Source organism: Herpailurus yagouaroundi, unplaced genomic scaffold, assembly GCF_014898765.1.
Source record: "Herpailurus yagouaroundi ecotype Mexico unplaced genomic scaffold, PumYag 142, whole genome shotgun sequence".
Classification (NCBI taxonomy): Eukaryota; Metazoa; Chordata; class Mammalia; order Carnivora; family Felidae; genus Herpailurus; species Herpailurus yagouaroundi.
Window position 1 is genome coordinate 50,324,341 of NW_024412397.1, and position 24,340 is coordinate 50,348,680.

The 24,340-nt window shown below is 38.2% G+C and overlaps 1 protein-coding gene across 1 annotated transcript in view; it reads right to left on the reverse strand.

Moving 5' to 3' along the window:
* Window positions 1–24,340, reverse strand: part of MIB1 (MIB E3 ubiquitin protein ligase 1) — a 130,803-nt gene that overhangs the window by 86,003 nt on the left and 20,460 nt on the right. Inside the window, exons 2-7 of the mRNA XM_040479243.1 lie at window positions 23,602–23,773; window positions 21,665–21,794; window positions 19,858–19,962; window positions 15,284–15,350; window positions 13,096–13,300; window positions 3,300–3,483 (exon numbers count right to left, since the gene is read on the reverse strand). Of these exons, the coding sequence (XP_040335177.1) occupies window positions 3,300–3,483; window positions 13,096–13,300; window positions 15,284–15,350; window positions 19,858–19,962; window positions 21,665–21,794; window positions 23,602–23,773 (863 nt within the window). The remainder of the gene's footprint in view (window positions 1–3,299; window positions 3,484–13,095; window positions 13,301–15,283; window positions 15,351–19,857; window positions 19,963–21,664; window positions 21,795–23,601; window positions 23,774–24,340) is intronic.

Consider the following 24,340-nt stretch of genomic DNA (forward strand, 5'->3'; position numbering starts at 1 on the left):
CCTAATATACATATATTAGGTAATCTATATTTGTCACTTTCCCTGAAATACTTTTTACCTTTTTTATTTAAAAAATTTTCTTCCTTTTTACCTTGTTTCTCTTAAAGGCATTATATTTATTTGATGTGTTGCATCAAGTTTACTCCTCATTTCTGAAATTATCTTTCCTTTTCAATTCTTTCCTAAGTTCTATCACCTCATTTCTAATTATGATCCATTTCAGAGTGCCTGGGTGGCTCAGTCAGTTCAGTGTCTGACTCTTGATTTCAGCTCAGGTCATGATCTATGGTTCATGGGATCTAGCCCCGCCTCGGGCTCCATGCTTACAGCTCACAGAGCCTACTTGGGATTCTCTCTCTCTCCTCTCTCTCTCTCTGCACCTCCTCTCCACTCATACCCTTTCTCTCTCTCAAAATAAATCAATAAACATTAAAAAAGTATGTAAGTTCTTTAAAAATAAAAATTAAAAAATAATTATGATCCATTTCACTCATCTTTTATCATTTTAATTTGTTAGCTCATTTTGAATCATTAGATTTTAGTTTTCTGTGATATCTTCTACTGTACTTTCGTTTGTAGAGAAGTTATGCTATTCCTTATTGTCTTTTTTCAACAATAATTATGTATGGGGATTTGATTATGATCGCTTCAAACTTTTATCCTTCCTCTGTCCCTACTGTCTCTATCCTACTCAATTTAGTTTCTATTCCCAGCACCTTCTCCTTAATGGAGGGCTCTGCCCAGAAAGGGAGCTATGGCTGATTCATTCTGAGAGTTTACAGATTCAGGCTGCTCAAGCCCCTTCAAACTTTGGCATGGACCTATTACCCTCACCCCAAAATGAGGTCTGCAAAAGCCCTCCCAGGTTTAGCTGTTGTTTCCACCCTCATCTACTATACTAGCTAATGAATACTTGTTAGCTATATTGGAGCTCCCTTGTTCTTGGGTCCATCTGATCCCCATTAATTCTCTCTGCTGCCAGACAAACAGATATAGACCCAGTAGCTGTCAGTGTTTTCTCACTACTCATTCATATTTTAGGGTTCAATTGGCTACTCTGTCACCTGGTTTTAATATAGATGCTTGCGCCTTTTTTTTTTTTTTTTGGTTATGCTAATCTAGTTGTTGACTATTTTTATCAAGACAATTTAGGAAAATTAAAATTCTACACCATCACCAGTGGAACCCAAGAATTCCCCTCTAGCTATAACCTACAGGTTTTGCTTATATAAAAGCTTACTATGAGAGATAGAGCACTTAGGCTTTGAAGTAAAACAGATTTGAGTTCAAACTTCAGTTCAGAAACTTAGCTCTGATTCCTCATCTCTAAAATAAAGATGCCATACAACCATCTGTTTATAATGCTCCTATGACAAAGTCTGTGTATGTGTTTGTGTGTGTACACATATCTGTGTGTGCACGTGTGTGTGTGTGTGTGTGTGTATGTATCATTTAGCACAGTGCTCAGAATAACTAGGCACACAAAAGACATACACTGCTATATATAAGCTGTCACTGCTAAGGGGAAAAACAAAAACATTTTGACTATAAAAAAATCTTAAATAATATATGTATCTCATATAAAACATGTCAAAAGATTCCATTTAACTAACATAGGCTTAAAGTACATCAATACATTTTTTAACCAATGTTACTATCAAAAGCAAACAAAAGGCACATGGGTGGGTCAGTCAGTTGGGCAGCTGACTCTTGATTTCAGCTCAGGTCATGATCTCACGGTTTTGAGATCCAGACCTGCACTGGGCTCCTCACTGAGCACGGAGCCTGCTTGAGATTCTCTGTTTCCCTCTCTCTCTCTGCCCGCCCCCCACTAGTGCACATGCATGTACACTCTGTCTAAAAATAAACTTTAATAAAAGCAAACAAAAGATCATATGGAACTTAATTTTTTGACACCAGAATTCTAAAATACAGCTCCTGCAACACAGACAACTATCACTTAGTCACTACCTACCTAAAACAATAAAAAAATGATGTCGGCAGCATCTGCAAACTATGAAATGTCTTGGAATGAAAACACCATAACAATAGATTTCTTTGTGTCTTGTTCACTACTAAATCTTTGAAGCCTAATAGGTACATTGTTTGTGCTAAAATATCTGCCAAGGGAGCAAGGCAGAAAGGAAGGATGGACTGATGGAAGGGCAGCACAACATGAAGGACAGGGAGGGGGTAATGGACAGGATGGGAGGAGGCAGAGGGCTAGACGAGATAGGAGATGGTGCTGGCCAGGACAGAGCACTAGACAATACAGGATAGGGGGATGAGACATGAAGAGAGATGGGAGGGGGGGTACACAGTAAAGGAAGGAAGCACTGAATGGGATGGGACTCGGGTGGGGGGTGGGGTGGCCAGGATAGGACAAATTTTGTGACTGGATGAGAAAGGAGTAGGGGTAGCAAAGTGGAGGGCTAAACACGAGGACACAGCAAAGTGGAAGAAAATGGGATATAGGGCAAGAAAGTATGGGGGGCAGCAGAACAGAACGGGTAGTAGTACAGAAGGAAGGGACAGAAGGTAAGAGCGAGGGACAGATGGAGAAAGAGGATGGATGCAAAAAGGGCAGAACAAACAAATTTTTCTGTTATTCCTGAACATGTGGTGAAAAATGTGTCGAATGAATAAGTTAAAAATTACACCATAACTCTTTGGGAGCAAAGGCAGCTCAGATGGCACACATTCAGAGTTGCTCTTTCATACTCTAAGTTTTAGAGGCAGGCCCCCAACTAAGGCAAGCAGTGGTGGTCCAGCACTGCTAGCAACTGGATGAGCATCTCTCTCTCATTCTGGGATTAAGTATCAGGGAAGTCCCTGGTACCTTCCACCTACATTACATTCTCCAGTAACAGCTCTTTAAAACACTACTAACTGTAGCCCTACATGGACCTTCCTGGGCTAATTTAACTGGAACAAATTAGACAATAAAAGACATAAGTATGCCTAGCAGCCAATGAAAACAGAGAGAGGCACAGAGTGCAACTGAGGGAGGGACAGAGAGAGGGAGACACAGAATCTGAAGCAGGCTCCAGGCTCTGAGCTGTCAGCACAAAGCCCAATTTGGGGCTCAAACCCATGAACCGCAAGATCATGACCTCAGCTAAAGTTGGACGCTTAAACTGACTGAGCCACCCAGGTGCCCCCAAGTACAATTCTTGAAGAATTATGCTAATTTAGTTTCCAAACTTCAAATATTTTTTAAATCTACACACGTATAATGTAATTCCTAGTCTAAAACTGTTTTATTATTCCTAGTCTGAAACTATTTTAGATATACTTACTGGGAGCATAGCTTCAGCCCATTCTCCATGTCCTCTCTGTAGAAGTTTGATTCTTTCCAGATCATAACAAACTTGTACAAGATCACCCACTTGAAACTGTGAGGTACCTCCTTCTGCACCTTGAGCAGCATCCCCACTTCGGACAATGTTTGCTTTAGTGAGAACGGCAGGATTGAAGGTCCACCTAAAAATCAAAGGCAAAACTCAAAATAGGTAACTTTACTTAATTTTAACACAACATTCTTAAACATTGCAGGGCAAAAAAATTGTCTAACACATGAGCACAGTTAAGCAATCCTTTGCAATTATGTCCTGAACAATTTATTTTCCCTTTTATAATTACACATATTTAAGGAAAGACTTACCTGTAATCTCACACCCTAATACGATCCTTCTGTCTAGTTTCCCCTTACGTTTTAAAAATTGTTATAAAATACACTACTGTTAAATATTAAAACCTTTCAGAAACATATAAAGTGAAAGTGAAATTTCCATTTCACACAAACACACCTGGATCCCCATCCCCTATCCCATCCCCAAACCACTGTAAATACTCACTGTGGTGTCAACTATATACTTCAATTAAAAAAATCTAATGAAACTGGGACACATACACTCCATTGTGTATCCCTGTGATCTTCTATTAGTGCACTGATACTTCTAACATACAGAGTTGCTTCCTTTTTCATAAACAGATTTTATAGATTTTATATTTATATGTATGTATATATACATATATACACATATATACATATATATAAATAAAATTCTGGGACTTCTTTTTTCTCAGAGAATGTACTTTGGAAGATTTATTTTCAATGTCACAGAAATAGACCTACTTATTTCAATTCAGTGGCTACAGCAGTCCATTACATGGTTATACATTAATGCATTTAACCATTCTCCTACTATCTTTTAAAGTATTTCCAAATTTTCACTATTACAAACAATACTATAAAGAACATCATCGTATGTACATCTTTGTGCAAACAGGGTCAGTATTTCATTAGTGATTCTTAAAAAGCCACCTAATCACCATATGTATTTGTTTACAATTCCGACAGAGCCAAATTGGCTCTAGAGAGTGTAGTATTTCTCCATACCATTAATAATCTCATGGATAAAAACAATATCTAGTTTTAATTTGTCATACATGGGTATTTCACATGACTGCAATCACTGCTACACATTCTTCTCTGCTACACATAAGCATTTTTCTTTTTTTTTTTAAGTTTATTTTGTTTTGAGAGAGAGACAGAGTGCGATCGGGAGAGGGGCAGAGAGAGGAGACAACACAGAATCCGAAGTAAGCTCCAGGTTCTGAGCTGTCAGCACAGAGCCCAACGTGGGGCTCGAACTCACAAACCATGAGTTCATGACCTGTGTCAAAGTTGGACACTTTAACCGACTGAGCCACCCAGGCGCCCCCATTAAGCATTTTTCAATGCTGTTACCATTTCTGTTCCCCCAATCCTATATATCACTCCAAAGAAAAAAGGTTCCCTGAATAAGCTTTTACAATATGGCACTATTATATCCTCCTCTATTTAATTTAAATGAGAGGTCTTAACATATAAAAACCTGTTACTAACTTCCTGTAACCATGGAAATAAACTCTTCTTTCTAAAGCAACCACAAAGAGAAAGAAGTGTCTCTGACCAGTTAAGAATAAAAATCAGATATGCAAAGATTTCTTTCTAGGGGTGCCTGGGTGGCTCAGTCAGTTAAGCATCCGACTTCGGCTCAGGTCATGATCTTGCAGTGAGTTCGAGCCCCATGTCAGGCTCTGCACTGACAGCTCAGAGCATGGAGTCTGCTTCGGATTCTGTATCTCCCTGTCTCTCTCTGCCCTTCCCCTACTCACATTCTATCTCTCTCTCAAGAATAAAGATTTTTTTAAAAATAGTTTTTTAAGATTTCTTTCTAGCCTTACAATCAGTGCTTTTTTTACCTTGCTCCCAATATTCCAAAATTTATTTGACCTATTACAGTGCTTGAAACACGGCAGTACTTACTCGAGTTGTTCCCTCTGCCTACAGTGCCTCCCTCCCTGGTGAAAACTGAGTCCATCTTTTAAGTTTACTCCAAAGGTAATTTTTTCTCTGAAGTTTTCTCTGATTTGCCTACCTGAAATGACCACTCTTCTTTTGTACCTTCAGAATACCCTGAATACTCACCTATCACAATTACATTTTAATGCAGTTATTTCTGGTTTTATCCATCCAAACTAAAAAGGAAACCCATGCAAAGCAAGGGACCATGTCTTAATTGTCTTTGAAATCCCAGAGCTAATCACAGGGCTAATACAGGATAAGTACTTAATAAATCCTTGTTAAAAAAACAGAACAGAAAAAAAGGTTATTTTCTAGAATTCATATTATGTTACTGTTAACACTACTGCCCAAGTTCTGACCAAGAAAGAATTTGGCAAGTAATAATGCCAATTTAGCTTAACATTTCCAAACAACAAACAAGATAACACAAAATGTTAGTAAAAAGTAACACTAAATGTCAGTATGTACTAAACTGAACTTAAGATTTTCTCCTCTTTTTATTAAGAGCTTTGAGATAAAATTCACATTCCATATAGTTCCCTCATTTCAAGTGTTTAATTGGGTGGCTTTAGTACATTTACAGCCTTGTACCACCAAGCACTATCTAATTTCATTTTCATCACCATAGAAAAATACTCCATGACAAGTAGCAGTCAATCCACGTTCACCCCTCTCCCTGGTCCTCAATAATTAGTAAGATACTACATATTTGGTTATTCTGCACATTTTACAGAAATCACATAATATGTGACCTTTTGTGACTGGCTTCTTTCCAGCATAACATTTTCAAGATTTATCTATTTGCAGCATATGTCAGTATTCTGTTCTCCATTCCTTTTTATGGCTGAATAAGATTCCACTGTATGGATACATCATATTTTGTTTATCCATTCATCAGATGATAGACATTTGGGATGTTTCAAATTTTGGCTGTTATTAAGAATGCATCCACAAACATTCATGTACAGGTTTTCGTGTGGACACACTTTCAATTCTCTTTTTTTTTTTTAATTTTTTTAACGTTTATTCTTTTTTTTTTTAATTTTTTTTTCAACGTTTATTTATTTTTGGGACAGAGAGAGACAGAGCATGAACGGGGGAGGGGCAGAGAGAGAGGGAGACACAGAATCGGAAACAGGCTCCAGGCTCTGAGCCATCAGCCCAGAGCCCGACGCGGGGCTCGAACTCCCGGACCGCGAGATGGTGACCTGGCTGAAGTCGGACGCTTAACTGACTGCACCACCCAGGCGCCCCAACGTTTATTCATTTTTGAGAGACAGAGAGACACAGACCATGAGTGGGGAAGGGGCAGAGAGAGAGGGAGACACAGAATCCGAAACAGGCTCAAGGCTCCGAGCTGTCAGCACAGAGCCCGACGCAGGGCTCAAGCCCATGAACTGCGAGATCATGACCTGAGCCGAAGTCAGATGCTCAACCGACTGAGCCACCCAGGCGCCCCTCAATTCTCTGGAGTGTAAACCTAAGAGTGGACCAGCTGAGTCATATGCTAACTATATTTTCAAAGCATCAAGACCAGTTCACATTCCTATTATCAGTGTACGAGGCTTTGGTTCTAATTTCTCCACACCCTCACCAACACTTCTAATTATATACTATTTTATTCTAGTATGTGATTTTGAATTACATTTCCCTACATTTACATTCCTCATTGTGATTCTGAATTACATTTCCCTACTAACTAATTGCTAATAATGTTAAGCATCTTTCCGTAGGTATTAACTCCTAACTTCTACTGTGACTGTATTTGGAGACAGAGCCTTTAAGGAAATAACTAAAATTAAATGAGGTCAGAAAGGTGGGATGCTAATCCACCAAGACTGATGTCTTCATAAGAAAAGGAACAGATTGAGGAGATGTCATTCTCTGAGCATGCACAGAGAAAAGGCCATGGGAGAACATAGTGAGAAGGCAACCAAGTATAAGCCAGGAAGTGGTCTCAACAGAAACCAACCCTAATGGAAACTTGAACTTGGACTTCCAGCCTCCAGAGCTGTAAGAAAATGAATTTCTGTTGTTTAAAAATCCTTTGTCCATATTTTAAATGGGTTAGTTGTCTTTTGTTGTTGAATTATAAGAGTTCTTTATATATTCTAGATACAAGTCCCAAGTCTGGCATATGATTTGCAAATATTTTCTCCCACTCAAAGTTTCCTTCAAAACACAAATTTTTAATTTTGATGATGTCCAATTTATTCACTTTTTCTTTGGTCCTTCTGCCTTGGGGGTCGTATGTAAGAAACCACTATCTAATCCAAGGTCACACAGTCTTATATTTTAGGATTTAAAAGTACACTTCATCGGGGCACCTGGGTGGGTCAATGGTTAAGCACCCAACCTTGGCTCAGGTCATGATCTCGAAGTTCTTGAGTTCAAGCCCTGCAGCAGGCTCTGGGCTGACAGCTCAGAGCCTGGAGCCTGCTTTGGATTCTGTGTCTCCCTCTCTCTCTGCCCCTCCCCCACTTGTGCACGCTCACTCTTGCTCTCTCTCAAAAATAAACAAACATTAAAAATGCATTTCATCAGAGCGCCTGGGAGGCTCAGTCGGTTAAGCGTCCGACGTCAGCTCAGGTCGTGATCTCGTGGTCCGTGAGTTTGAGCCCCGCGCCGAGCTCTCTGCTGACAGCTCAGAGCCTGGAGCCTGTTTCAGATTCTGTGTCTCCCTCTCTCTGACCCTCCCCCGTTCATGCTCTGTCTCTCTCTGTCTCAAAAATAAATAAATGTTAAAAAAAAAAATACATTTCATTGGGGCACCTGGTTGGCTCAGTCAGTTAAGCATCCAACTCTTAATTTTGGCTCAGGTCATGATCTCATAATCGTGAGACCAAGCCCCACACTGGGTTCCACACTGGGTGTGGAGCCTGCTTAAGATTTTCCCTCCCTCCCTCTCTCTCTCATTCCTGCCCCTCACCACTCACACTCTCTCTCAAAAAATTAAAAGGAAATAAAAAGTATATTTCCATAGGGTTATATCTACTATAGATAGTGATTCCGCCAATGAACTGGGAAAAGTAAACTGAAAACCTTTGGGAGTGGATTCACCGTTACAGATGTCATTGAGAACATTTGTGATTCATGGGAAAAGGTCAAAATATCAACTACTGTTGATCCTGTATATCCTGTATATCCTGTATATCCAACTACAGGAGTGACGAAGTTGATTTGAATGTTTATGGATGACCCTGAGGGGTTCAAGACTTCAGTGGAGGAAGTAACTGCAGATTACTAGAATTAGGAGTGGACTAGAATTAAGAGTGGAGACTGAAGATATAACTCAATTACCATAACCCCATACTAAAACTTTTGAACAGATGAGGAGTTGCTTCTTACGGATGAGCAAAGAAAGTGGTTTCTTGAGAAGGAATTAATTCCAGGCAAAGATAGGGTGAAGACTGTTGAAATGAAAACAAGGATTTAGAATACTGCATAAACTTGGTTGATAGAGCAGAGGTAGGTTGTCAGAAGACTGACTCCAGTTCTGTTAAGAAGTTCTATTGTGAGTAAAATGCTACCCAACAGCACTGCATGCCACAGAGAAATCATTCATGAAAGGAAGAGTCAATCAATGCAGCAAACATCACTGTTGTCACCAGAAATTGCCACAGCCACCCCAACTTTCAACCACCACCACTCTGATCAGGCAGCAGCCATCAACATTAATGTTGGCAGTAAAAAGTTTTCAACTCGCAAAGAGCTCAGATTATAGTTAGCATTTTTGGACAATATTTACAGTATAACTGCACATTTAATAGACTACAGTATTGTGTAAACATAATTTGTATACACAATGGGAAACAAAAACTTCATTTGACTCTCCTTATTACAGAGGTCTGGACCGAACCTGCAATATCTCCAAGGTATGCCTATATATATTGTCAGCATCATTTACTGAAAAGACTATTCTTTCCCCACTGAACTGTATTGAATCCTTGTCAAAAATTAAATGACTTTAAATGCAAGGGCTTATTCTCAGACTCTCCGTTCTGTTCCATTGATCTATACGTCCATCTTATGTCAATAATAGGTTGTCTTGATTACTATACCTTTATCATAAATTTTGAAATTAGGAAGTGTAAGTCCTCCAATTTTGTTTTTTTAAAATTGCTTTGGCTATTCTGGGTTACTTGAATTTCCATATGAACTATAGAAATAGATTGTCAGTTTGTATAAAAAAGGTACTAGGGTTTTGATACAGATTGCATTAAATTTGTTGATTAGTTTGGGGAAAAACTGGCATCTGTTATAGGCTGAATTATGTCATCCAAAAAATATGTTGAACTCCTAATCCCCAATACCTCTGAATGGGACCATATTTAGAAACAGGGTCATTGCAGATTTAATCGAGTTAAAATGAAGTCATACTGGATTAGGGTGGGCCCTAAATCCAATGATTAGTGTCCTTATAAGAAGGTCATGTGAAATCAGCTTTGGTCATTTTCTCTGTAAAAGATTTTAGAATTATCATGAGCTCAATTAACTTACTTCCATGTTTCCTCAGGGTTCTTTCCTCATGGATGGTTAAGCTGCACCAAAATAAAATATTGGGCTGGAGGACTGATCATATGGCTCTCAGTCTCAAACAGTCGATTTGAATGCATTTAAAATAAAATGTGTACCCGCCCCCCCAAAAAAGGAGGCCACGTGAAGACACAGGGACACACAGACTCACAGAGGAGAAGGCCATGTGAAGACAGAGGCAGAGAAATGAATGATGCAACTACAAGCCAAGGAACACCAAGGATTGCCAACAACCACCAGAAGTTAAGAGAAGCATAGAACAGATTCTCCCTCAGAGCCTACACAAGGAACCAATCTCCCTAACACCTTGATTTTGGACTTCTAGCTTTCCAAAACTGTGAAAGAATAAGGTGCCATGGTTTGAGTCACCCAGTTTGTGGTAATTTGTTATGGCAACCCTAGGAAACTGATACACAATCTGAACAATATCAGATCTTCTGGTCCATAAATATGAGATGTCTTTCCATTTATTTAGGTCTTCCTTAATTTCCTTCAACAATGTTTTGTAGTCTTCAGTGTACAAGTCTTGCAATTTTTTTTTTTAAGTAATCTATACATCCAACATGGGGCTCAAACTCATGACCCCAAGATCAAGAGCTGCATGCTCTACAAACTGAGCCAGCAAGGCTCCCCAAGTCTTGCACTTCTTGGGCTGAACTGATTCTTAGGTATTTTATTCTTTGTGATGCTACTGTAAATGAAACTTTTCTTAATTTCATTTTCAAATTGCTCATTGCTAGTATACAAAAATACAATTGACTTTTCTACATTGATCTTGTATCTCTCAACTTTGCAGAACTCACTTATTAGTCCTAACAGTTTTCTGTGGATTCCTTAGGTTTTTCTATTCACAAGATCATGTCACCTATGAACAAAGACGGTTTAACTCCTTTTCTCTTACTTCTTCCTTTTATTTCTTTTTCTTGCCTAATTGCCCTGGCTAGACCCTCTAGAACAATGCTGAATAAAAGTGGGGAGGGCAGACATTTTTATTTTGTTCCTGATCTTAGGGGAAAAGCATTCAGTCTCTCACCAGTTGGGTATGAGGTTAGCTGTGGGTTTATTTTATTCATTTTGTGTGTGTGTGTGTGTGTGTGTGTGTGTGTGTGTGTGTGTATGAGAGGGAGAGAGAGAGAAAGAAAGAAAGAGAAAGAGAAAGAGAGAAAGAGAGAAAGGGAAAGAGAGAGAGAGAGAGAGAGCGCGCACACAGGGAAGGAGAAAGAGAAGGAGAGAGACAGAATCCTAAGCAGGCTCTGCACTGTCGGTGTGGACCCCAATGCAGGGCTTGAACTCACCAAACACAAGATCATGACCTGAGCCAAAATCAAGAGCTGGATGTTTAGGGGCGCCTGGGTGGCTCAGTTGGTTAAGCGTCCGACTTCGGCTCAGGTCATGATCTCACGGTCCCTGAGTTCGAGCCCCACGTCAGGCTCTGTGCTGACAGCTCAGAGCCTGGAGCCTGCTTCAGATTCTGTGTCTCCCTCTCTCTCTGACCCTCCCCCGTTCATGCTCTGTCTCTCTCTGTCTCAAAAATAAATAAACATTAGGGGCACCTGGGTGGCGCAGTCGGTTAAGCGTCCGACTTCAGCCAGGTCACGATCTCGAGGTCCGTGAGTTCGAGCCCCGCATCAGGCTCTGGGCTGATGGCTCGGAGCCTGGAGCCTGTTTCCAATTCTGTGTCTCCCTCTCTCTCTGCCCCTCCCCCGTTCATGCTCTGTCTCTCTCTCTGTCCCAAAAAAAAAAAAAAAAAAGTTGAAAAAAATAAAATAAATAAAAAAACATTAAAAAAAATTTTTAGAATAAAAAAATAAAAAAAAGAAAGAGCTAGATGCTTAAATGACTGAGCCACCCAGGCACCCTAGGCTGTGGGTTTTCATAGATGTCCTTTACCAGCAAAGAAGTTCCCTTCCGTTACTACTTTATTTAGTGTTTTTATCATGAAAGGGACTTGGATTTTGTCAAACGCTATTTCTGTACCTCCTGGTATGACCACGTGTATCCTTCAGATTTGAACACAATTAGAGCTAATTCTATACACTGGGAAACAACTTAATGTTAATTTTCTTCATCCTATATATAACCCCTCCCCTAAGGAACCTGAACAAGTTTGTTTCTTTATGCATATATCAGTAACAAAACTTTGACAATTGTTCAATTTGACTACTGCTTTTTCTTTAAAATACTATAAACGGGTGCATGGGTGATTCAGTGGGTGGGTTGAGCATCCAACTCTTGATTTCAGCTCAGGCCATGATCCCAGGGTCATGGGAATGAGCCCCATGTTGGGGTTCTTGGGATTCTCTCTCTCTCTCTCTCTCTCTCTCTCTCTCTCTCTCTCTCTCCACCCCTCCTCTGCTCTTTCTCTCTCCCTCTGCCCTCTCCCCTGCTCATGCACATTCTCTCTCTGTAAAATAAAAAATAAATAATTTTTTTAAAAAATAAAATAAAATACTATAAACATGCCAGTAAACTGAATATACTTTAGCCCCTAAGAGCAAATAAATCAAAGGCTCCAAGAAACTCACAACCTAAATGTAAAATAAATAACTATTTTCATATATAACAGGAGACCTACACATATGAATAGCATGTACATATACCAGGGATTGTGGAATAAGAGAGGAGGTTCCCAAAACATATAAGCTCAGTATTTACAGGATGCAGGAGTTAATCCAGGCAAAGAGGCAGAAAAGGAGAAAAGGGTATTCTGCATGGAAGAAGTAGTATGTGCAAAGGTAGAGAGTGAAGAAATGCATGTAATTCTATGTTGCTAATAAGGACTGGTGTATTCACACGTCTGTGGCAAGAAAAAGCTATGGTACCAAGAGATGACTGGAGATACGGGCCAGAGTTCTAATTTTATTCTCATTCAGGGCAAACTGATATGGTGTATTATGAACAGAGAACTTTTTAGCTGTATTTGACCTAATACCAATACAATGTATTCTCCTCCTCCAGAAAAAAAAAAAAAAGTGCACAGAACATTGTATAATAAGCATATTCATATAAATTCACATACATACCACACACACATTTATCATTTGTTCCGCTCCACTTTACCAACATATTCTGGATTTTTAGCTACTATCTTAAGAGCTAGCTTAAAGGAGTCTTTGATTATGGCACATTATTTGCTTTCTCTAAGGTTCTTTCTTCTATATACTAACTTTATTTGCCATTACTAAAAATCAAGAAATATCACCAACCTATTGCCACTTGGATACTGTACTACAATGTCATGATCTTCATCAATGCCACAAACAGTTCCAGTTGTAGTTAAAGTCTCAAACATGCCATCAGTCCATCCTCCATGACCGTGCTGCAAAGACTGTACAATTTCTAGGTCAAGATCTATATTCACCAGGTCACCAATCTGCAATCCACCAGGATTCCTGTTGCCATTCTGCTCACCTGTAATTGCAGAGGGAGTTGACAAAGGTAAAGGAAAACCCCTGCAATAGCATGCAACTGTATTATTTTTAAACAAGAGCAAGCTCTAGATATTTTAGTTTTAGTTACCCTCCAATTTTAAAATGTTTTGAGAATATATTTTAAGTATCAAATTCTGGAGCTAGGAAGCTTCAAAAATAAGAAGAAAAAAAACAATCAGACTCACAAATTGAAATAATGTGATGATTCATAACAACAACCGAACAATAACCCTATATCAAAGTACAAAGTTCTGGGTTTTTAAAATGTTCACTTTTCTGCCTGGATGACTTGTTGACTATTCCTGCAATAACTACAATTAGACAGTTATTGAGGTTCAGTAACAAACTACAGCCACCATAACCAGCTAGAGAATATGAAAGAGAATCTTAAAATTATTTTCTTCTCTGAAGTGCTTGGTACTATTTTTTACCAAATGGCCCTTTTGATTTTTTTTCCTAAAGAGCATCTTTAGATATTTAAAAGCCCATTCCCTATATTATTCTCAAAGCTAAGTCTGGGATAGGGGCACCTGGGTGGCTCAGTCAATTAAGTGTCTGACTCTTGATTTCGGCTCAGGTCATGATCTCACAATTTATGGGTTCCCACCCTGCACTGGGCTCCAAGCACTGACAGTGTGGAGCCTGCCTGGGAATCTGTCTCTCTCCCTCTCTCTGCCCCTCCCCTGCTCGCTGACTCTCAAAATAAATAAATTTTAAAATTAAAAAAAAAAAAAAAGAAAAAAAAACCTAGCTCTGGGATAAAGGATTCATGATCATAAAACACTATGATGAGGGATCCAAAAAATATGTTGATTCTAAAGAAGGAAATTTCTGAAACATGGAAAAGTAATGATCTTGTCAAAATATAAGTACTTCTTCTACAGTCCTTAAAAAAAAAAAAAAAGAAAAAGAAAATCAGGGTATGCTGCAAAAAAATAACACTTTTTAGCCAGAAGGGAAATCAAATGATTTTAAAAAAGCAACACCGAGCTCACATGAAAAGGCAAACATTCACAGACTAAAACCTTAATCTGAATACTGTGGTAAATGTTTACTGTGGCCACAATAAAGAATCTATAAAATAAAGAATTTGGTTTCCTTATCCCTTACTTTAATGGCACATGAAAAATTATATTTATTATATAACCTTAATCTTCAAACCTTTTTTGTATTAAGAAGGCAATTTTAGGGGTGCCTGGGTGGCTCAGTCTGTTGAGCATCAGACTCTTGGTTTCAGCTCAGGTCATGATCTCATGGTTCGTGGATTAGAGGCCCAAGTCTGACTCCATGCTGACAGCTTGGAGCCTGCTTGGGATTCTCTCTCTCTCTCTCTCTTTCTCTTGCTCTGCCCCCTCCCGCCCTCAAATAAATAAAACTTTTTTTTTAAGGCAATTTTATAAAACTTCTAAGGAATTTATAAGCATTAAATTGTCAGATTCCATTCTCAATATGTAAGACATACTGATAATCTAACACAAAATTTTTCAACACTACGTTTATAACTAAAAGACAAAGTTTCAAATATGACATATAAATGGTATACCAATTTTTAAGACATGACAACCTTTTCAGTCTAAATAAACTGATAAAATAGAACAAATGTTTTAAATTATTTTTTTTTTCAACGTTTATTTATTTTTGGGACAGAGAGAGACAGAGCATGAAGGGGGGAGGGGCAGAGAGAGAGGGAGACACAGAATCGGAAACAGGCTCCAGGCTCTGAGCCATCAGCCCAGAGCCTGACGCAGGGCTCGAACTCACGGACTGCGAGATCGTGACCTGGCTGAAGTCGGACGCTTAACCGACTGCGCCACCCAGGCGCCCCAGAACAAATGTTTTAAAAAACAAAATAAAACCCAAAAAGTATCCCTTAAATAACTTTTTTTTAAAGTCCCATTTAAAGATTTCTGATTCCAAGAACCCTGACCTGCTAGTTAGTAATTTCTCTAGTCTGCTGACTCACCTAGCACAGGGCAGTGATCTCTGTAGAAAGAACCTCCTTTGGCATCCTGGACACACTTGAGATCAGACTAAGAAGAAGAAAAGAAACCAGAAAAATCATGCTTGAAAACTTCAAGTATAGCTCAGTACCTAAAATAGGCAAAAATGTTCATTCAGAACATACCCTCAGCAAAAGTTAAGAGTAGCTCTAGGTTAACAGTAACACTAAACACTGCTTTCAAAAGCACTCATCAAAAATTAAAAGCCTGATCTCCAGATAGGCCATACTTTACTTTTAGCTTTCCTTTAAAGTTCAAAATGAAAATGCCGAGATCTTCACCACTAAAATATTTTCAACACCACATATAGGCCCTCATCAAATACCTAGTATTTAAAATGTAACTAACACATTCTATTTTAAAAATACTTTTACAAAAAAGAACTCAATTCATTTACTCTTTTCAATCAATTTTATGACATATACAAGCCAGGTATTAACTCATTTAGTAAAGAAAAATATCCAAAACTAAACAACCAGAAAAAAGAAAAGGATAGGACCAAATTTAGTCTTTTGGTTCCTGGCCAGGTAATTTTCCATTTACATAAACTTTAGACCTTACTTCATAAATTGATTAACTCAAGTTCCTTCCCACTTAGTTTTTATAAGAAAACATACTATTATTTAAATATCTGAATGGGGAGGCAGTGATATAATCAAAAGTACAGAAAACATGAACTTAGAAGAACCTTGAAAGTTACTAGGAAAATTTAGATTTAAAAGTATCTAATAGTTCCTAACATACACATACACACACACACACACACACACACACACACACACACACACACACACACAGACTCTCTTTTACAGCCTCCTTTCCCACCAGAGCATCACATTTAGCTCAGTCTCAGCCAAAGAGACATGGGTCAAATTATTTTAATGTGATACTTTAACCCAGCAATCCCACTTCTAGGAATCTATCCTAAAGAAATATACCCATAAATGTGCAAAGATATGTCTAAGGATGTTTACTGAAACAATGCTTACAACAATTAAAAAAAAAATCTTGCAATAATTTTAAAAAATGGAGGTACCACCAACAGAAACCTTATTAAATAATGGCATAATCATACAGAGAAGTACTACTCAGCCATCAAAAAGGATCAATCTACATATACACTACTTATTAAATACCTCTGCACATACATCCTGTAAGGCTTCATCTGAAGCAAGTTAATAATCAGTCAGAATTCCCAGAAAAATCCACAATTTAAAAACAGGAGAAGGCATAAAAATACTAATAATACTAATACTAATGAAAAACTGATAACTAATGCAATATACAAGTATTAAAATTGGTAAATGAAGTATTTGCTTAGAGTCTACATTGCTGGCTTTTAAAAATAAATGGAATAAATTAAAGGCAAACAGACAGTGGGATATTTTTCCCCTCCTACCAAGGGCATATAAGAGTTGGGAAAAAATCCAATTTAAATTCTTTGAGGAGGAATGTATTCAAGATGGAAAAGATATGATAGGCATTAATGTTTTGGCATTAATATATTTAGTTGTACTTCATAAATTAAATAGCCGAGGTCAACATTTAAACAGTTTTCCAGGAAATGCAGAAATATAGGGCAATCCATTGAATAAACCACTATTATTCTCCTAAGCACTTAAGTAATTTAAAGTGCTTCTAAGTCAATCATTTTCAATTACCAATACTACTCTTTAAAAAAGGAGGGGTGGGGCGCCTGGGTGGCGCAGTCGGTTAAGCGTCCGACTTCAGCCAGGTCACGATCTCACGGTCCGTGAGTTCGAGCCCCGCGTCAGGCTCTGGGCTGATGGCTCAGAGCCTGGAGCCTGTTTCCGATTCTGTGTCTCCCTCTCTCTCTGCCCCTCGCCCGTTCATGCTCTGTCTCTCTCTGTCCCAAAGATGAATAAACGTTGAAAAAAAAAAATTTTTTTTAATAAATTAAAAAAAAATAAAAAATAAAAAATAAATTAAAAAGGAGGGGTGCCTGGGTGGCTCAGTCGGTTAAGTGCCTGACTTGATTTCAGCTCAAGTCTTGATCTCAGGGTCATGAGTTCAAGCCCTGCATTAGGCCCCACGCTGGGCTTGGAGCCTACTTAAAAATAAATAAATAAATAACCAGAATAAAAATTTTAAAAATAAATAAAAATAGAGGGGGAAAATCTCTTTAAAAACAACTTTAACATCTACTGTAATTCATACTTTTTTTTTTAAGAATTTTATTATTTTTTTATTTATATATGAAATTTATTGTCAAACTGGTTTCCATACAACACCCAGTGCTCATCCCAAAAGGTGCCCTCCTCAATACCCATCACCCACCCTCTCCTCCCTCCCACCCCCCATCAACCCTCAGTTTGCTCTCAGTTCTCAACAGTCTCTTATGCTTTGGCTCTCTCCCACTCTAACCTTTTTTTTTTTTCCTTCCCCTCCCCCATGGGTTCCTGTTAAGTTTCTCAGGATCCACATAAGAGTGAAACCATATGGTATCTGTCTTTCTCTGTATGGCTTATTTCACTTAGCATCACACTCTCCAGTTCCATCCACGTTGCTACAAAAGGCCATATTTCATTTTTTCTCATTGCCACGTAGTATTCCATTGTGTATATAAACCACAATTTCTTTATCCATTCATCAGTTGATGGACATTTAGGCTCTTTCCATAATTTGGCTATTGTTGAGAGTGCTGCTATGAACATTGGGGTACAAGTGCCCCTATGCATCAGTACTCCTGTGTCCCTTGGATAAATTCCTAGCAGTGCTATTGCTGGGTCATAGGGTAGGTCTATTTTTAATTTTCTGAGGAACCTCCACACTGCTTTCCAGAGCGGCTGCACCAATTTGCATTCCCACCAACAGTGCAAGAGGGTTCCCGTTTCTCCACATCCTCTCCAGCATCTAGAGTCTCCTGATTTGTTCATTTTGGCCACTCGACTGGCATGAGGTGATACCTGAGTGTGGTTTTGATTTGTATTTCCCTGATAAGGAGCGACGCTGAACATCTTTTCATGTGCCTGTTGGCCATCCGGATGTCTTCTTTAGAGAAGTGTCTATTCATGTTTTCTGCCCATTTCTTCACTGGGTTATTTGCTTTTCGGGTGTGGAGTTTGGTGAGCTCTTTATAGATTTTGGATACTAGCCCTTTGTCCGATATGTCATTTGCAAATATCTTTTCCCATTCCGTTGGTTGCCTTTTCGTTTTGTTGGTTGTTTCCTTTGCTGTGCAGAAGCTTTTTATCTTCATAAGGTCCCAGTAATTCACTTTTGCTTTTAATTCCCTTGCCTTTGGGGATGTGTCGAGTAAGAGATTGCTACGGCTGAGGTCAGAGAGGTCTTTTCCTGCTTTCTCTTCTAGGGTTTTGATGGTTTCCTGTCTCACATTCAGGTCCTTTATCCATTTTGAGTTTATTTTTGCGAATGGTGTGAGAAAGTGGTCTAGTTTCAATCTTCTGCATGTTGCTGTCCAGTTCTCCCAGCACCATTTGTTAAAGAGACTGTCTTTTTTCCATTGGATGTTCTTTCCTGCTTTGTCAAAGATGAGTTGGCCATACGTTTGTGGGTCTAGTTCTGGGGTTTCTATTCTATTCCATTGGTCTATGTGTCTGTTTTTGTGCCATGTAATTCATACTTTTATTAGCTACTAGAGCCAGAATACAAACATCCCATAAAAACCTCATTATAATATTATACTCTGTGTCCATGCTAAGGAGCAGCCTTACAGATGATTCTAAATTTTTTTGAGATCGATTTTAATAAATAAGCCCCTAACTTGGATTCTTAAGGGATCAGCTCTACACAATCAATATATAGTAAGTTACCCAAATATTCACTGAGGGCAAAATCATATTTACTATTTTTTTCTTTCTTTTTTTTTTTTAAATTTAAATTTTAGTTAGTTAACAAACAGTGCAAAATTGGTGTCTGGAATAGAATTCAGTGATTTATCACTTTCATACAATACCTAGTGCTCATCACAAGTGCCCTCCTTAATGACCATCACCCATTTATCCCATTCCCCTACTCATCTTCCTCTATCAACCCTCGGTTTGCTCTCTATTGTTAAGAGTCTCTTATGGTTTGTTTCCCTCTCTTCTCTTTCCACTTCCCACCCCCCACTTTATGCTCTTCTGTTTCATTTCTTAAATCCACATATGAGTTACATCACATGATATCTGCCTTTCTCTGATTGACTTGTTTCACTGAGCATTAAACATTCTAGCTGTATCCACTTTTTTGCAAATGGCAAGATTTTATTCTTTTTGATGGCTGAGTGATATTCCATTGTGTATATATGTGTGTGTGTGTGTATACACACCACATCTTCTTTATCCATTCATTAGTCGATGGACAAGTGGGCATATTTACTATTACATACTTTAAGCAAGTGTACTAAAAATGTAGTTTTATTAAATCCTCACTTTACAGATTTTTCTCCTGTTGCATATTCATAATTCAGATGGCTATATTCTGACAAAAGCATATGACAAAAAAAAATACAATAAGGGCTATTTTTATTTTCATCTATCTAATATTTTTATCTTTTGTGACTCTTACTACTCACCATGCCCTCAAAGCCAACTCTGTAAAGGTTCTTAGCACCATTATCCCAGAGAACATATGCTGCACTATGTGGGCTTGATGCACTCCAGTCCTGGATTTCCGTTACCTAAGGGAATTGTTGCAGAAAACAATTTTTAAAAGGGAAGGGGAGAAGTTAGTTCAGTTAATTATATTTAAAATCTTAAATACCATTTCAGCTATCATCCTCTGTAACAGGATCATGAAAAATACTATTTTGTCAACTAGGTCAATTCTAATATATAACTGAATTATAATTAGAGACATTTTTCCAGGAATTATAAGGTAATTCCAAAAATCATTGTAGAAATACTGGATTGGGAGGCTTGGTGATTATAGTAACAGATCATCAGAAAATACACAATTCAATATAAAATGTTAGATTTATATTCTTAAAGGGTTCCTTTTAAAAACAGTGTATTATTTTAAATCCATTATTCCTTACAAAATTTAAAATCTTTGGCCAGATCCTCAGAATGATTCAAGATAAACCGGCTCTCTAGGGGCACCTGGGTGGCTCAGTCGGTTAAGCATCTGACTTCGGCTCAGGTCATGATCTCGTGGTTTGTGAGTTCAAGCCCTGCATCGGGCTCTGTGCTGACAGCTCGGAGCCTGAATCCTGCTTCAGATTCTGTGTCTCCCTCTCTCTCTGCCCCTCCCCCACTCATGCTTGCTCCTGCTCTCGCTCTCTCTCTCTCTCTCAAAACTAAACATTAAAAAAACTTTTTTTAAAGAGAGTTTTCAGATGACCAAAACTTTTAAGTTTATTTATTTATTTCTTTTGAGAGAGAGCGAGCATCTCTCTCTCACACACACACACACACACACACACACACACACACGAGCAAGGGAGGGGCAGAGAGAGAGAGGGAGACAGAGAATCTCAAGCAGGATCCACACTGTCAGTGCAGAGCCTGTTGCCGGGCTCAAGCCCACAAACTGTGAAATCATGACATGAGCCAAAATCAAGAGTTCTGACGCTCTTAAGAACGGAGCCATCCAGGTGCTCCAATGACAAAGACTTTAAAATCATCATTCACCAATGCTAAAAACAATTTTTTCAAGAAGGTAACAGTAGAATGAACAGATAGTGACTGACATCTAAGTCTCATACGTGAAATGTTACTCATTTCAGTACATCTAGCATCTAGCATAACACCAAACAATACATGTTCAAGATTAGTTGACTGACTGAATCAATGAATGAATAATCAGCAAAAGCAACATAAAATCCAAAATAAATGAAACCAACAACCCACTTACCCCAATATCTCTGGCTATCCCACCCCAATTAAACAGGCTATACAAAATTCTGCTCAGAATAACTGCTGTAATTTGATTCCTGGACGATTTACCTGAGAAGGGCAACAGAGTTAAGTATACTGGATAACAAAAGTAGCTGCCTAGAAACAGGCCTTCAAGGGAATGAAATATAAAACAAGTAAATTCAAGTGAAATGTTAGTAACAAGAATGTCAAAAGCATGACATACTATTTAAGAAGGACTGGCCCAAACAGGATCCTCAGAAAAGCATTCTGGGCAACAAAATGGCAATATGAAGCCTAAAAGTGGAAAGGTAAAATCTACCCAACAACCTTCTCCATGAATGTCAATATTTACAACCGAGCAGGAACAATCTTTTTTCTTCCGGGAAAAAAAAGAAATGAAGATTTTAAAAAACTGTTAGTGACACAGGAAAAAATGGGCCAAGAAATTCAATTATAATAATAAAAATCTTCTGAACATACAATATTCTAGAATAACATGATGAATTGATAAAAAAGTTTCACCTTTCCCCTACGTCCATTTCCTCCATCCTGATCTTCCCACTGCCAGTCCACTCCTCGTACCACTCTGGCACCTGCAAAGATCCCTCTGGCTGTAATCTTCTTAGATTTTCTACGAGACTCTAACAGAACCCTAAAAATGAAATTATTTTTAAGTTATACAGAAATAGGTTAAAAAAAAAAAGAAATAGGTTAACAGCAATTTATTTTTTAAAATAAAATTATAAAGAAGGTTACTTTAAAAATATAAAAGAGTTTTCTCTGTTCTAGTTAATACTTAATAGCATGATACATAAATACCTTTACATTCCACAGGTTATGATGATGATGACAGTAGTTAGAATAGTGATAATATCTAATATTTACTGAGCTTTTACCATAAGTGTAAAAGTCTGTTACACTCCTTAAGAGAAAGGTATTGTTATTTTATCCATTTCACAAATGAGGAAATAGAGTCTCAAAGAGGTAAGTGATTTACCCAAGGTCACAAAAGCTAAATAGTAATGGAATCAACATATGAATCCAGTCCAACCACTTCAGAGTATCACTATTTCCTTCACCACTTAAGAAGAGACAAATTCAAATCTCTAAAACCATCAAGAAAGTAACCTAAATTAAGGCCAAAAAAAGACAACAAACACCACAATGACAAATGCCAACTGGCATTTGACCCCACGCTCAGGAAGACAATAGGGAGTTGCAGGGACTTCCGTGAACTGAAGACCATGATTCGTCTAAAGGGTGCAGGTGGTACTCTGCTTCAGCCAACTGTTGCTGACCAGAGTTAAATGAATAAATGCAGGCCCACTGCTGACATTAGGGGTTAGGGGTTAGGGGTTAGGGATTTGGGTGTGTGTGTGTGTGTGTGTGTGTGTGTGTGTGTGTGTGTTCAAAAATTTAGAGCACAGTATGGACCAAGTAAAATACATCCGTGGCCTGGATTTGACCTGACACTAACTTGCCTCCAAAGTATTGAATCCTTACAGCAGACTACAGGCCTTGAAAAAATTCTATACTCAAACAATCTGGACCAGCTTGGCTCTCCAAGACCATCTATCCCTTATTCTTCTATATCCTTCTTATTCATAAAATCAAAAAGGTTTGGGGTTTCTCTTTTGTTTTTCTACTTTTATCTCATTATTCTACTTATTTTTACAATGTCTTTATTGTACCCTAACTTTAAAAATTATAAACAAAAGTCAAAAATAAACAACTTGTTCAAAGCCACTCAGTTAATAAATAGCAGGCCAAGGATTTGAACTGGGACAGGCTAATACCCAAATCCATTTTTCTACTACTGCTGCCTCCCTATGACTGGCTAGACTCTTGCTCCTATATACTATTCACATCTATGTAAAAAGACTCAATCACCTGAAATTCTGTACCACTTCATGATATTCCTCTCTCTCTTTGCTAAAACACTTTAATGCTAATAATCTCTACATACAGTCCAAAACATCACATGATAATCATGTTGGTCAAATAATCCCTTAGTTTATGAACTCCTTAGGAATACTGTGTCTTCGTTTTCTTCAAATTCACATAAGCACAGTAGCTGCCACAAGTCTTAATAAATGCCTGTTGACTCAATCAATGGGCCCTAGTGTTCTTTTGGTAGTGATTAACAGAATAGAACAGTGAGAAGAAAATAATCAGCCTTCTGGGCTGCCCTTGCATTTCCAAATATTGAGGGGTGCCAAGTCTCCATGCTAGAGATGAACAGCCCAGATTACCTTGGAAAAATATGTACAGCTCCATCTTCACAGAGCTCTTTTCTCACTATATGGCAGGCCTGCTCCACAACTAGCCTGTTATCTCCTACCTCTGGTACTAAACCAGCTGTCAGACACTATTTTTAAATCCTACTTTTAAGGCTCAATAGTATAAAAAGCTGAATACAAACAAGGAATTGCAACTGAAGAAAAAACTGTTTACCCTACCGCTCACTTCCTGGTGTAGTAATTCTATAAAAGCGATGTCTTAAATGATGTTTATCTCCATGATAACAAACAGTGCACAAATCATAATTTGTACATTCTGCACATTTCCATCGAATGCCAATGATTGGTTGCTGGCGGCAGGTATCACACATGGTTCCATCATGCTTGATGCCTATTAAAACACGGATACATGGTTACATTAACTGCAAGTATTATTCACTTGAATACTGCTCCCTGGGGGAAAAATAAGAACGGAGCATTTTACAAAGTTTCTCAATAAAGTAGGAAATAATATTTTAAATATACCACATATGTTTTCAAGACAACAAATTTCAAGTATTTTAATCAATACAATTATAGACTACACATTTTCTATCACTTCTTTCTTCATTAGTAAGAGCACTTCTTAGTAGCACATTCTATGCTGTCAAACTGAAACTTAAGTTCAATCTAGTGACAGAAAGAAGAATCATTTACCACCAAGATGTTTCAGACTTCAAACATTCAGATTCTTTTCAGGAATTTCAACCTACTCTCCATGCAAACAATTACTCCAAAAGAAGAAACAAGTTTATCCCCATGATTCACAGAGACAAACTATCAATTAACTTAAGCATTTATCCCTAGGCATTGAAAAGCTCCCCACCCCAAACAAACTTCAGAAAACCATTACCAAGTAAATTTCCCAGTTTAAAAGGAAACAACATGCTATAATTGAGTTTGCTGTTTGTTTTCCTTA